Genomic DNA, 16,210 nt, shown 5'->3' with positions numbered 1-16,210 from the left:
ATGTAAGCTGGTGCAGTGACGGGAGGGAGAGGCTCACACTGTCGTGTAAATCAAGAGAGGATGTGGTGGATGCAGCAGTGCACTCACAGATAATTTCCCCCCTTTCTTTCACCCTCAGTGACCTTTATTTATCTCTTATCATGAATGTATTACAGAGAATGAAGGGAGACAGGTTCTGCTTAGAATTCAATTACAGTTCTCAGTGTTAAAATAGTTCAGAGCATTGCTAGGTCTGGTCTGGTCTGGTCTGGTCTAAATGCTACTGGGATTTGATTGAAGCTACTTATTGATTTTTACCACTGTAACTTTAAAAAGTTAAAAATCTGCTCAAGTTTCAAATATAGACACAGTTACTCAGGAGTTGTCATTAACAAATAAACCTTTTTCAGTTTGGACTGACATTTCAGGCAGCTGTGTTTGATGTCATGGTTAAAGCAAGCTTATTTCCCCCCATTCATACCACTCTGTTCTAAATTATGTTCTCAAAGTTTTACACTTTAAACCTTTCCCATAAGGAACTAAAAGCTGACCAGCTGAAAGAAAAAAAAAAGCTTCAATCAAAGCAAGCAAAAAAATATATAAACATACACATTTTAATTCGAACCCCTCAGACACAACCAGACAACAAAAAAGATGTAATGACCCAAATGGGACAGTTACTTGTGTCATGTTCCTTTGTGTGCTGATGTTAATTATCACAGCTACTGTGACTACAATGACTAATGACTATAGCTAAATACTAACTGCATAAAGCATACGCAGCCATAAAACAAATATCCAGGTAGCTTTCACAAACATGGAGTTCTGTTAGTTTAGTTGGTCAGATCAGGTTCTGTTATGCCTATTAATGTCTGTCATTGACCAGCTGGATTTTCATTTGATGTTCAAAATCAGCCTTTAAATAGGTGTAAAGGTTGGAATTAGCCTTGACTGGGAGGCCTGCAAAAAATTCCAGTGTTTGAAGTGAGAAGCCCCTTGAAGTAGATTTCATGTATTTATATTTCCAGTACTTTGACTGCTCTGACTGTGAGGGCCAGCTTTTAAAGTTGATTAACTATAAATAACAATAAGGTAAATTGTGTTAGCTTGAAAAGGGAATGAAGAATATTGTTAATTTACACTGATATTACGCCTTATTAAATACCAAGACGTTTACTGTTAAGAAAAGAAAAAAAAGCTCAAGCTCATCTTACAACAGACTATTAATGATAGATTACAGACTGATTAATTTAGGTTTGTGTGCATGAATGTGTTTGTCTTGCAAGCATTTGAGTGTGTTTGTATGCATTAGATAGAGAACAAGGGGGCATCAGTGGGGAGGAGGAATGTACTCACCCCTTCGCTGCTCTGCCCAGTGTTAGCCAGCATCTCCTGCAGAGCTCGCACTGACAGTGACTGCTCCAGCACAAAGTTACAGACACAAAGGTCCGGAGGAACATACTGCATGACAGAGTAAAAGAAAAAGAAAAAATTAGCATGCAGGGAATGAGGAAAGGACAAAAGCTCAGGAGGAACAAAATCAAAGTTGGAGAATGTAGGTATTTTGAGCAAAATCAGACTCTTCTCAGTACAAAAATAAAATAAATAAATAAAAATGTGAACAAAGTTTACCCTCCTAGAATTTCCTTTCATGTCATCTGCAGGGCCTCTGCACCCAGCTTCCCTAATCTGGAGTACTTTTTTCCAGAGATGAAAATAGGTTGATATAAAAAGAACTTGAGACTCAAAAGTTCAGAGACACAACCTTTGAAGAAACCTCGTACTGACTATGAAACTTATTCTATAAATGTATTTAATAATTCGGATGACGTGCACCATCCAAACAAACCGCTGGCCTACATAAATGTCACAGTGTGACGTAGCTTTAATCCAAAACCAGCAACTAAATATGAGGATAAATATGATACTGGTTAAATAGCATAGGGGCATTGAAATTACATTTGTGTATTAGATTTTAGATACAAATTTTTAACATGCGGTGTTAGTATGTATGTTAACCTTACTTTGAGCTGAAATATACTGATTTATTTAAGCACATGTGATCGACATTGCAGAATTGTTTACAGAAATAAATGGTTACTGAATTAGTTGCAAGCCCTTATCTTAGACCAAATCAAGTGAAATATATAAACTCCTGGCACTCATAAATAATTCTAATAACTCACATCTTCTTTGCCATCCTGGGATTATGAGGAACTGTGCAGCCTGGAGCTACAATGACCAGTTATTAGTCTGGCTAGACCTTATTCCTCAAGGCTCAGGGTTGTTTGACTCTGTTGTAATAGGCATCAGATTTGGCTTTTAGAGTGAAGAGCACATTTGCTATGCTTCAGTTAATTTAGTAATAACTGCCTTCTATAAATTATTCAGTGATGAAAGTTTTTCAACAACAGGGCGTTATGTGGTCCTGTGATGATTGTGTAAAAAATACAAAGTTTATTCAAAAATTTCATAGCGATGGTCTTCGAGAACAAAATAAGACATTTAAAGATATATAATATGTACTGCAAATTACTTGTAACTCAAATGCAGTACTAAAGCTGGCCCATTCATTAGCATCTGTTTGTCAAAGTAAAAAAATATATATATACTTTGTGATTTGCTAGATGGCACTGTTGATTAACATTACACTGGCCACAAGACATGTTAAACAGTAAGTACAAAAACAAAATAGCTCTAAGTCAGTGTCTCCCAGATTTATCTCCATTTCATAACAGTCACCTTCACCTAACATGACTATCATATATCATGTCCATCTCTTTCCAGCAAAGAAGATTACAAGCAGTGATTTAAGGTACTGGGTGATTGCCCTTAGTGAGTAACACAACCGTCTGACCCTCGACCGCTGCAGTGAGGTGAGAAATGTGAGCAGAGGGGAGGGCTGCTGGGTGATAATGAGGATGGGGCTGCCGTGCAACTTAACACAAACATGCACAAGAACCTCTAAAGCCACAGGGTGTCTGTGTATGCAACCGTCTCATTGCGTCCCAAAACCAACAACCTGCACACAATTGCTGTCCACTCAGATGTTTATGGTTCTCTTTACCTTCATGTACATTAGGATAAGATGTCCACATTTGCTATGTTATGAAAAAACATTTTATTAAAGGCTAGAAACCCCAAAGAACATAAAACTGAGAAAGGCTCACTTTAAAATTGAGTTTTGTCTTGACACGATGCAGCTACACCTGTGGTGTCATGCGACCTTCTACAGTGCTAACTCGCAACCTGCTGCAAACCTTGCACCTCTTATGAATTATTCACCACCAATTTTCCAATTATCATACTTCTTCCAGGCTTGGGAAGACACTCTGATCACGCCGACTGGTCTGGGCAGAGCAGACACTGTGTCTCACTGTGGTCACATTCACCTTTAGAAAGTTTCATGTCTTTCGTGCCCTCCAGAGCGAGCTTCGCTCAATAAAAATGGGTAAAATAATCCTTTAGGAACAGGATTTTCCATAAGAATACCATTTCTTATGAAAACTATTCAGAAGAGATCCAACTACAATAGTGATTCTATTGTCAAGTCACTTCATTTTATTTGATATATCTGGTCATATTTAAAAATGTAGCTTACTAATAGTCATGGTCTTTGTAAGTCTGACTATAGTATCTTATACAACAACAACCTTAAGAACCAGATTTTGTTTCTTTGTTTATAAGAATGGTGGCTAAAAAAACATAAAATAACACAAGATTTCAATGTATCTGAAGTATTGCTTATAATATAACATATTAATGCAAACATTATATTTAAAACATTGTCTCAAAAGCCCTTGTTTCACTTTGGCCTTTTCTCTGGCACTGGTAAGCAGCCAGGCTTCGTTAGAGTCTTGGAAATGGAGGTGTCAACACCTGAGATAAGCTAGCAGACTTCGTGCAAAATCACAGCTATCGGCCTTAATTCTCGACCACATTTCACACTCAAGGAGGCCAGAAGCATTGTCACTGATCCCAAGGTGAAAGGTGCTCATGACAGTCTGTCTAGAGCTCTGCAGGTGTTGCCCTCCAGCTCAACAGTTTCAGGTGAGTGAGCAAAAATATACCCACAGGTCCAGAAAATTTATTCAAAGTCATAATGCTCAGTGGCCCAATTAAAACCTCCAATATGCACATCTCATAAAAAACACCGCAGAGCCAGGTTTGTGTGGCCATCGGATATAACTAATGGCCACTTCATTAGTTAAAGCTGTTCAACTGCTTGTTAACACAATGACATAACAACTTATTCAGCATTTAGCCAGGCGGACAGGGTCAAGGTGATCTGCTAAAGTTCCAAGTGAGTAGAGGAAACTTGATTTAAGTTATTTTGAATGTATGTGGAATAGTTTTTGGCATTTCAGAATTTGGATTTTCCCATACAACGACTCCTAGGATTTTCAGAGAATGGTCAGAAAACCAGAAAATGTCCAGTGAGTAACAGTTCTCGGCTTAATTGCTCGATGATAATGTAAGACAAGAAAACTGAGATGCCAACAGAGCGCTATTGGTGTTGAACAACTGCCTGTATGATTAATCCCATTAGATGAGTTTTCTTAAACAATAAAAGAGAGAATATGTGTAATTGTGTCAGAATATTCTTATCTGAAGCAATTTCAAGAAAGCAAGCTGCTCAGATGAATATATTTGAAGACTACTGAACATTAGATATGAGGTTTTCCAAAACCTTAATATGCCGCTAAATCAAGAAAACAGCTTCTTACAGCCTCTTAAAACTTCTGGCTGTTCACTAATAACAAATTTTACTTGAATCTAGAAGCTAAACTAATCTGAAAAAATATTTAGCTTTTTTATGTTTTGATCACTGAGCTGTAATACTTGTCCCATGTTAAGTCAGAAAGTGCGAAGCAGTAATTATTCGTATGAAACTAAATTATACAAATTTATTGAAATCGTCTGTTAAATTAATGATAAAGAATACACCTTTCAAAGAATGGATGAAAACCTCTGTTGTTTGAAAAATAAGGGGAAAAAAATTATGCAGACAATAACAGCACAACCCCCTGGCAACGATCTACTGCTAAGGTAGAAAATGTACTTCCCAAGTAGTTGGCAAGTGGTTGCCAGAGGTTGCCTGCTGTTACAAAGTTAAATTGGTCACAGCACGATGCTAGTGAAACCGGACTACCGCTTGGCAAGTAGTTAGCAAGTGTTTGAAGACAAGCCAGTGTTTTCCATGTAAACTATAGATGATCATGCAGTTCACTAGCAATTAAAGCAATCAGAAAGAGGTTTTTGGGAGGGCGACAACTTTCACATATCGATAACCAGGAACCTCCAGCCACCGCATTGAAACTGGCTAGGGAATACACATTAGCAACTGCAGTTTTCCAGGGGGTTGCTGCTTGGGTTCCAGCCCTGCGTGATGGCTCAGTCAAAATGAGACCTCAACTGCCTCGTTTCAGTGGAAAGAAAAATCCACTAACTACACTGAAATTTTTTTTTCCTGTTGGAGACCAGTTTGAAGTAGGCGAACACTTTCAATCACAAGGCAATTGCACAGGTCAACTACTGGGAGGCAACTCTGAATATAAGTAGCTATGAATTTTAGTTTAATATGCAATCAACATATGTAAACAACATCAGATTTGCTATGCTCTTCAGTAGCACAGTAAACAAAGCTTTTGGGCATCCTCACCTTAGCTTCAGATGTTGATTCCAGGTAACATAGACGGTTTCCAAGTCCCTCGACGGCCAGGCAGAACTTACGATGCTCCTTCTGGATGGTGGCCACACTCTGGAGCACCACCTCATCGTCCTGCCAGAAGAAAAGGAGGGTTAAAGCCAAGAATGTACTTAAATTAATCCACCCAAAATAAAAACCAGATATCTTGCAGACAGTTAGGCAGGGGCAGGAGGTAGTATTTTGAAAAGTATACCTACATATTTTATAACAAACAATAGCCAAAAGAATCAAGAGGGTTCTAGATGGATTTAGAAGCATATTCCAGCATAATCAAGCACAGCCAAAACTGTGGATTGTAGATAAATGTACAATGATCTTGAGACTCGTGAATAAAAAGAAAAATAATTGTTTTTTTTATATAAGAATACAATCTTTGTCTTTAAATTTTCCTGATAGGTGTTCCACATGAGTTTTAAAAGAGAGTCTAACATCTAGCCTCTACAGGCTGGATACTTTCAGGGGTCCTTATAAATGGCAAGCACTTAGTTTTCCCAGAGTTTAAAACAAGTTCATGTGTGATAAAAGAGTTCTGAAAAGCTTCAAAAGGAGATTGTATATTTTCAATGGCCAGATCAACAGACGAGCCAGTGGCAAATAAAACAGTGTCATCTGCATAGAAATATACATTACAGTTTTGGGTGGCAGAGAGAGATAATATTGTTTTTGTAGAGGGTGAATAAGAAAGGTCCCAGAATGGGTCCCTGTGGAACACCTGTATAAAGAGTAAATGGACTTGACCTGAAATCCTTGGAAGAAATTTCCTGAATTCTATCATAAAGTTATTCATTGGCAATAATAAGTAATGAGTTTTTTTCTTTGTTTTTGGCTTGGCAAGACAGTTTTGAGATTGGGGGTATTGGGGGTAATTATTCAAATCACTATTACCACATTTATGGAGTAGGAGCACCTGTGCAGGATTCAACACTTCTGGATTTTTGCCTGTACCAAGTCTTAAGTGGCTCCACTGTGCAGTGTCTTAAACATTTGCTTAACAGATGAAATATCCCTGGTCCATCTTAGGAGGAGAAACGGGTCCCTTGGGGAAGGTCAAAAAGTAGCTTGTAGCGGCTGTTAAATTAAGAATATGATTTATAGGCATTAAGGTAAAGAAAGATGGTCTTAGATTTCTTTGGGTTTAAGGTGGCCAGTTTACTGCAGACCTCCCTATGGCTTATCAAAGTAAAAGAAAAAAAATTCTAATATTATAGCTACACTTGTTATCTAACGCAACCTCTATAGTGTTAGATAACAAGTGTATATAAAATAGTCCAGCTAAAATTAAGTGCAATTTAAAAGTCTTGCAAATATCTGAATTCTTAGTGATTTTCAAAAACAGAACTTTATCACTTCCTTGAAAAAGTTTCTCAAAGACGAAGTTTTAAAGTATTTCCAGAGGAATCTGGAGAACTGACCAACACTATCAACCAACACTGGAACAAAACAGGAATTTTAGAAAGATTTTCACAACAATATTCACGTAAGTTAAAGAGACGTGTAAAAGTCTGTTTCAGTAGCTCTGATTGCTGATGTTAGAACACACCATGTAGCCGTGGGATGTTCATCCAACAAACTTGGGATCTTGTTAATTATGTTGCTGACTGTTGCTCCTGCAAAACAGTAGGTTCTTACTGACTTTGAATGGATATTCCTTGTTATTAAGTCTGGTAGTACCAGCCCGATGTCCAGTATCCAGTGTCCAGTTGTTTTGGGGGTTTGGGAGCTTGCCGATGACTACTACATTAGAGCATCCCTTTTGTTCAATTCAACAGCAGAAAAGGAGATAAACTACATTAATCAAAGTACTGAGGGCAACCAGTTTGAAGTGATATCATTTCTAAACCATTTACACAGATTCTGGTATCGCTGTGAAATAAAGACAGACCTCAACTCAATCAGTACAACAAATGAACATCTGTATCTGTTAGAGTGGAGAGCGGGCAGGCTCTATTTGGCAAGGCATGCACGGATATTGATTTGTTTGCGTATGCAAGTGTATAGTATGTGTGGTGTGTGCATGTCTCCTGCCAGCTCACATCCCACACTAATCTGAGCTGATGGTTGCCATGGTTCTGGCTCCCACCTCCTTCACAGCAGTATTAATTCAATAGATTTAGATACAGGCTGTACAGCAGCCACAGACTCAGGAGGCAAGATAACAGACCCTAACAATATTTCAAATAATGGCACATTGGAGCCTAAATCATAGGGAATTTGGTGTGACTGCAAAATAAAAGCCCTAGCATGGAAAATCATTTAAGTGGGGTTTTTATTTGCCAAATAATCTTGATGCATAAAGCATTCAATTTCAGCTCATACAAATCCTACAATGTAGGAGAAAATTGTCTCCAGTCGGTAATTTCACACTGCTTTATGAATAAAAATGAATTGGAAACAACTGAAAGCATGAGTCTTTCAGGAGCTATTTTCTCTAATGACAAATCTGTCAATTGTTTTAAGCAGACGTAAAATGTTAAAACAAGGTTGTAAAGGTTCAAAGTCAAGCTGTGTTTCATATTAGTCTTACTCTTTCTGGCATCTACATGTAACGTGAGGGTTCACTAGATGGTTTGGAATCTCTTTACATACATATAGGAGGTATTCATATATCAAAGATGGACCCAATGGAGTAATAGGCCTGGATTTGCATGAATCAATAGTCTGTCTGCATACTAAATACATGGCCAGAGCCAGTTTACTTACCTTCTTTAAAAAATTAAAAAAAACATACATAAATAAAATGAACAGGAGAACGGTTCACCTGGCTGTTTCTTAAAAGTTTTCCAGTTCAATTAAACCGGTTGTTGCATACCAGGAGTCTTTACTTCCAAACTTCCACCATGAAAAAAGTGTGTCAAATGCTAGAACAGGCTCTTCAGGTAGTCTACAGCAATCAGCAGCAAATACAGTATATAAGGCAATAACAATTCCAATAAGCTTGAACATAAATATCTGGTCCTTAAACTGTTAGCAGTCGGACGTACCGCCCACGGGACATTGGATGGTTTAGGGGACTAATAGGACTGCTAAGGGGTTAAACCTCACAGTCTGAACTCCCTTAGACAATATTTTTTGTAATTTATTTAAGTAGTCTTTTTATTTGTTCCCTGTCATGAGAACGTGAACCCACACTGCTTCAATAATGCTGAAGTCTGTGCTCTGAGGAGGCCAATCCATGACTGAGACTCTTCCGCTGTGTATTTGTTTATCCACATAAGCTGTTATTGCATAGGAAATATGGGATCTTTGTCATGCTTAAAAAAACAAAACTGTTCCCACTAATGTGCTTTTTTTATGGTGGATTACAACCTGGAATTTATTTTCTGTAGTCATACTTCAATTACTTTTGAGAGAATTTCCAGCACCATTGGCTGAAATGTAACCAAGTAGCTTCTTTGAAGATTTTTTTGAAGATTCAAGGAAAAAAAAATTGTATTTTTGTGATAAAGTGCCTAAGGACACGATTTAAAATTGGTTCTTTGCCAAGTTGTCTGTTATGTGTAAACAACACTGGTCCATCCCTTGAGTTAGGTGCATTTTTGTGCATGAATGATTCATAGGTTAGGGTTAAACAGCTTAAGAAAAACAAAAGAACAACAACAAAATAACTCCTCTGAAAATGGTCAGCTACAAAAACAAACAAACAAACACCCCCCCCAAAAAAAACAACAAAAAAACAACAACGACTTTTTAACCCTTTCACTTATAGTGGTCACTACAGAGGATAGCTATTCAAAGGCTGTTTTCTTGTATTTGTGTCAGTGTTGATGGTATACTTGGAAATACCAAATTCATAAGTCAAAACATATGTTGTCCACCTAAATGGATGTAAAAGAAACTCTCTGAAAAGTACATGTTAAAAAATGAAGTTCAAAAATAGTTTTGTCATGCCTAAAGATGAATAAAAAAAATACTTAAGAAAAAAAATCCTGCTTGAGGTTGTCATAATTCATGCATGAAAGGGTTAAAGACCTTCAAAAAGCTCAAGACTAGTTTGAAGAATGAAAATATACAATAAACTATCTCCTTGGAAGCAAAACATAAAGAAATGAGGGATTGTTCAAGACTGTTGCACAGTGCATTATATATTGATGTGGGCAAACATCGCTCTTCTGGCTGCTGGTCCTGTGAAAGACTGACCAGTGACTTTAATCCTACTGAAGGCTTTAATCCACATGAGCAGCAATTAGATTAGTTGACCTTAAGTGGCAGCAAGTACATTTCACCAACTTTAAGTTTAAACACAAGAAAAGCACATTTCTAATGTCTCACCACTACTGAAATACAGCTAAAACAATGTCAGAAATTAATGGATAAAGAAACTAACAATTGGATTTTTAAGAAGCATTTAAAAAAAAAAAAAAACAAAGTTGTGGTTTTAAAAATATATTTTGGTCGTTCTATATGATCCAAGTGAAACAATCCAGTGAAATGTCATGGTGAAATAAGTAGGTGGTCAAACTGGCACAGTACCGCATATGGGCATCATTTTAAAAACCCACAATCCAAGTGTGGGCTTCAGGGAGGTGATTACTGATAGCAGAAAGCATCAGTACTGCCTCAGAATCAATGCTGCAGCTTTCTTTGTAGTAGTGTGATGGAGGAAACACAGTTTGCTCTTACAGGCTACAGATAGAGAAACTCAATACGGCCACAGGATGACCCAAGACTTGTCACCTCTTTAAAATCAAGTAAATACGGCTCTTTCTTTTCAGCTGTTTGGAATTCTGGTGGCCTTGTGAAAGTAATGGGGCCTGGCACCATTACCAGCATACTATATTTACCCTAGGGTGACTTGACTATGACCAAATCACAGATGGCTTTTTAGTGAAATTTTCTGTTTGTTAGTAGGAAAAAGTTGCAATACAAGTTGAAACTCCTTCACTGAAGACTGGACAACTATTACGGATTTGTGCATATTTGAAATCAATAAAATCAGACAACCACAGTGTCTTCCAGAGCCAGCTTCACTTTGATAGTGTTGCTTTAGAACCAGAAGTGGTCAGAGTTGCACTGAGATCAGGAATCTGCATAAACTGGATGACAAACTGTCATCTGAGCAGTGTGAAGCAACAGGAGGAAGAGCAGAATGGACGATGGTTCTAAATAAAAACAACCACAGGGGACACTGTAAGGAGTGAATTTCTCCCATAAAAATCCCATCTCTATGATCAGTTTCCCAAAAGTAATGAAATGGCCATGTGTGGCCACAGCCAAGACACTTTAAGACACTTTCTGTCTGTCTCTGCACTCTTGACTTGATTCCAAGCCAGAGAATCTGGTGAATCTAAGGCAAAGTGATCCCTGTAGAAGCAGCGTGACCATCTGCTAGACAGCTAAAGACCAGCATCATTACTATGTATAGGGCCCTGTCCTGTAGCAGGAGGAGGTAAATGAGGGTTGGGTGGCTGATTCCTCAGCTTTCAAGTGTAGAGCGGGAACTTGACCCTGCCCACACCGAAACCAACCCCACCCGTCCTCTGAATCCTGTGAGTTTGACACATCTCCAATCTAAAGAATACAAAATCGTTTCTTACACTGGTTAGAGATTTCCTTGTATGACCACTGGAACTGTGTTGACTCTCTATCAGACTTGCAGCATTTCCTACACTCTTTTTCTTCTTCTACTTCAATAACTGAACAGCCAGCCTGGCTCAACAGACAGCAACAGGTGGGCGTGTGTGCGCTGCCTGATGCATCCACCAACTGACACCCGAGAACTCCCCATGCTCCAGCATGCCAAATAAACTCCCACAACTCGCCCGGCGCTGCCACCAATGTGAACTTGAGAAAAGGTGAATCTGTTCAATCCCTCAGTGTTTCTATTTTGATATGCAGGCTTTGCACACGTTCAGTGGAGATCAACACAGACAGGCTTTGGTGGTTAGAAATGTAAGGAAATCAAGGAAATCCCAGCACATTCGTCTTCTTGTTCACACTGCCTCAGTGGGTAGTCTGTCAAAATTGCCCTGTCTGCTCAGGAGTCATGTTTCTCATAAATGTCAGGCAGGGTGCTAAGTACAGATTGAGCTACGAGTTTTCAATGAAGCTTAGCTAACAACATGGAGAGCAAAGCAGAAACAGTGTAGATGTGTGAGAACTACAACCTGATAAGCTAGATATACATTGATGTTGATGCCCATCTGATATGGATCTGATATCTAAGTTTCTGATATGGAAAAACAAGATTTTTTCATAAACAACTGCTTTTCAGATCTAAAAATTTCATTCATTCATGACTGATCAGTCAACTCCAAGAACTTCACTATAAGTGAGGATATTTTTTTACAATCTCACAACCTTATGTTAATTTTTTTATAACCTTGAAGAGCCTTGGGTAAAAAGAAAACGATAAGAGAAAAGCCTGACAGACTGTAGTAGCAGTGAGAAATAGTACTTGAAGAAGACAGGAGTACTGAAAACCTGATAAATTAGTAATCTGACATTTTACTGTAGCTTTATGAGCATTTTTCAAAAGCCAAGATGCCCCTGAAGGTAGAAATAATCTTCTGCACTGAATGAGAGCTAATGACCCAAGTCAAAGACTCAGTGTTTCTGGTTAATGGGCGAGGTACGTCAGATTAGGCCACAGCCTGTTTTCTGCTCTGCCTCAATTTTTGTTTGAGACAAACTGAACTTTAGCAGAACAGTCAGCTGCAATGTTATATCTGTAGCTTCTCAGTCTTTAGTAGGTCTATCTTAAGGAATAAATGATGAATTGAAGCCCAATTCATTCTTGACTGTCTTGATACTTAAGGTAAAAAAAAAAATCGTTAAAATTATATAAATGCTCAAATTACAGTACGCCCAACTCAAACAAAGCAAAAACAAACAAACAAACAAAAAAACAAAAACAAAAAACAAACAAACATGATGGTATAACACCATTCACACCTGAAAAGCTATTTGGCTTTAAGATTCATGAAATCGCTCCATCCTTGAATCTCACACAAGTATAAAACCTGGAATCCAGTTATTGATTTGATCTTACATTTATTTAATCTTTATTCTTGTCATGCAAAACATACTCATTAAAATTAAGGTGTTTTGTTAAAAAACAAAACAAAAGACAAATAAATGACAGCATTGTCCAAGAAGGAGAAAGATGTCCTTTCATTTCAGATGTTTAATCTTCCACAGAAGTCCACAGCACTCCCTCCTGGAATAACAATTCATCATCTATACAAGTCTGTGTGTGAGCAGCAGTAGCTGTTACACTCCGTCAGTCAATGTTTTGAGTCATTAACAACAAAAGCTAGCCTCCCTTCTCCCTTTACTTATAAATCTCTTAACAAAACACACATTCAGCCTCAGAGCACAAACAAAAATCATTCCGCATAAAAAAAGTACAGAATAATTTATAGTCGCTGAGCAGTAAATTATTAGCTATGTAAATTATTAACATTTCATATTGACAGAAAGCATAATGTGTTTTTCCTAAATATAAGGGAGAAACATTGACCTTTGCAGTCATGCTTCCTGTGTAGTCACTTACTGCTCCAGCCCTCCTGTCAATTCTCAGTCATCTTGTTGTTTGACAGGCAAGTCCTGCTGTAACTCGTCTAATTTCACTTCTCTTGACAATGTGTAGCGGGGCCCTGAACTCAGTCGGTTTTGATTTAACTCTAAGTTTCACCTTTTTCTCCTCTACCATCTACTGGTCTATAAAAAAAAACAAAAAAAAAAAACCTGAAATTCTCACACTCGACAAATGTGTTGTTTTTCATTTATATTTAACCTTTGTTACAGGTAGCAGCTATTTTTAAGAAAAGCTGGTCAAGATGGGGTTTCACTTTTACAGCCCGACACAACATTAGGAAAGAGTTATACTGCACAATAACGAGTCCCAAAGTTCAGAAACAAAAATCAGCAAAAACAACCAATCAGCATTCAACTTATTCAAGATAGTTTCCAATTCAATTATACCAGTTTTTAAATAAAATAAAATAAAATAAATTTAAATTCTCTTCATAGAAAGCCCAGGTCATTTTTTTAAATTCTTGAATGCATAAGTGCCATATTGGATGTAATTATATAGTTACTTTCAGCTGCTTCCTTATCACAAGGGGTCCGCAGCAGGCAGCTCCGCATGTTTGACTCGACAGATGTTTTAGACCAGAGGCCCTTCCTGATGCAAACAAAAACAAAAAGATTTGTTCCCCCACCGCAGGAACCTTTTGTTTGCCAATCAAATGTGTAAACCACTATGAGTATGAGTCATATACAAGATATGAATCAATCTGTCTGTAATAATCTGCTTTAGATCCTCTACCTTTAACGCAACCCTCTCATTAAGCCAACTTTCTTCTGATTGGCTGTCTCTCACAAACCGAGGGTTTAAACAGCAGCTGGGTGGAGCAACTGTTTACACAGCCAAAGCTGTGTGCCTGAGGTGATGATACGATAGCCACTTTCACTAACATGATATAGTAACAGGAGTATAAAAAGCAAAGTCTGAAGCTTGAGTGCTCTATCCATTTTTGGTGTTTTTACATATAATGCTGAGCTTATTGTTTTAAATCTATAATAGTATTCATAGCTGTGAAAAAGAGAAGAAAAACATTATAGTTTATCTGTCAAACACTTCAAGTGGCTGAAGGTGAAAACTTTCCCCCATCTCTCTCTTTCCACTAGAGAAACAACGGATCTGTCTGGATTTAAGACATGACTAGAAGATTAATTTTAATCGCTTCTATAATATCGCTTTTACACTCAGTAAACTACAGAGGAAACTGAAGCACTTTTCTAAAATAATACTCAATTAAACTTATTTAAGCTTCTGTCATTTGTAGAAAACAATGAAACGCTGATGTCATGTATAATCAATACATCATTTATTTTGTTCTTGTTGTCGTCATCTATAATTACTGCCATGGGGATTTTCATAAAAAAAACCCCAAAAAAAACAACAACTAACCCTTAAGAAAATATCACAAAATATAGTTTGAACTTATCTGACAGTCTTGGAGAATCCTTGAGGAAAGTCTTTTTTTTTTTTTTTTTTTTTTTTTTAAATGAAACATGTCTTCAGCACATGTTTAAAAACAAAAAAACAAAACAGGAATCTCGCAGGCCTCAGGAGCTACACACCGATTTGTCATTGAAGATGCATTTTATATTGTACAGTCACTGTCACGCTTAACTTGGATATATATTAAAGTCTTTTATATGTGTAGGTGTTCATATGCAAGTTTGTGTGAATACCTGAGATAACATCATGGCTCAAAATGAATAATGCACCACACATCTAAGCTCTATATTTAAAAAAAAAAGAAAGAAAAAGAAATAAAATTCTGCATTCAGGTAGGTTTTGCCCAGCGGTACACTGCCATGGATCACAGACCCCAAGATTTATATGGTGTCCTCATAACAAATTGGATTTTCTTGGCTTAGTTTGTATGCATATTGCTTTAGAGCAGCTTCAAATAATAGAGGCCACCATGCGTGCAAGGCCGAGACGTCCACCTCAGCAGAAGCGCTGAAAAATCGCGCGCGGGGGCTTGAGATGGAACTGGGGAGTCTCTCGGTCTATCATCCTGTCTGATGAGATAGAGTGGACACAGGCAAAGTGTAGTGGGTTGTGAGAAGATTGTGTATGTGTGTGATCGTGAACTGAGAACCAGAGAGGAAGAGAATTGCAGATATCAGGTAAAGAGAAGACTTTCACCTGAGACTGACTTCAGCCTTCTTTTATCCCTCTAAGCACTCAGCTCCTAGCCTATAGCATCAGGTGTATTAGTCCACATGCTGTCAGCGCTGAGTGTGTCAAATTTGATGCAAATTTTAGCTCTGATGCTACTGTAGCCTCACACATGTTAGGGCAAATACAGCTTCTTCAGAACACATTTCACAAAGGTCAAATTTTAATTCCTCTGACAGACTGGACAGCTGTGGCTCAATAGAAGACGTGACAGGATAAAATCATTGAGCATTTAAGGGTTTTGCCATAGATCAGTAGCAGTCTGAGACAAGGTAAACCTCCCTCCGCACAAAGGCTAGACATGAATTCCAAATCCATCCTGCTGCAAGATGTCATTTCTACACTGCACCCGCCATGGCTGGATGCACACAACAAATAGAAGTTCACTGAAAAACCGATGACGAGAGAATTACTAGCGACATGACAAACATAAGAATTATTTCTAAAACAGTGGAACATCTAAAAATGCTATTAAATGGTGGGATCAGTAATGTAAACAATACTTCTATTTCTGTCATGTTCATTTAAAATGACGTGGAAATGAGTCCTTGAACTTTATTATTACTGTAAAATGCACTTGGCACCCAACTGACTGTATGCCAAGGTGTCCCTGTAAAAATGCTTATATGCTCAGCACACTTAAAGCTCCTATAAAAAGAACTTGCGTCAAATGGCAAAGAGAAGATAATTAACTGCCATCTGAATCTGCAGCTCTGCTCATCTCAAAGGAGTTTTATCGTGAAGTACAGTTTATTGTTTGGTAGATTGGCTTGTTTTAGTTCACTCTTACTACCTTGAGTGCTGCTTCCACTCCAGGCCGGGGG

General features: G+C 37.9%; 1 protein-coding gene across 5 annotated transcripts in view; it reads right to left on the bottom strand.

Moving 5' to 3' along the window:
* ryr3 (ryanodine receptor 3) overlaps positions 1-16,210 on the bottom strand; it is a 114,552-nt gene that overhangs the window by 91,800 nt on the left and 6,542 nt on the right. For all 5 annotated transcript variants that reach the window (XM_014336541.2, XM_014336543.2, XM_042224719.1 and 2 more), the window contains exons 2-3: positions 5,642-5,761; positions 1,336-1,440 (exon numbers count right to left, since the gene is read on the bottom strand). In XM_014336541.2, coding sequence (XP_014192027.1) covers positions 1,336-1,440; positions 5,642-5,761 — 225 coding nt within the window. The remainder of the gene's footprint in view (positions 1-1,335; positions 1,441-5,641; positions 5,762-16,210) is intronic.

The sequence above is a fragment of the Haplochromis burtoni genome, unplaced genomic scaffold, assembly GCF_018398535.1.
Source record: "Haplochromis burtoni strain Fernald_Lab_line unplaced genomic scaffold, NCSU_Asbu1 Contig_147, whole genome shotgun sequence".
Taxonomy (NCBI): domain Eukaryota; kingdom Metazoa; phylum Chordata; class Actinopteri; order Cichliformes; family Cichlidae; genus Haplochromis; species Haplochromis burtoni.
This window is presented reverse-complemented; position numbering and strand designations above follow the sequence as displayed.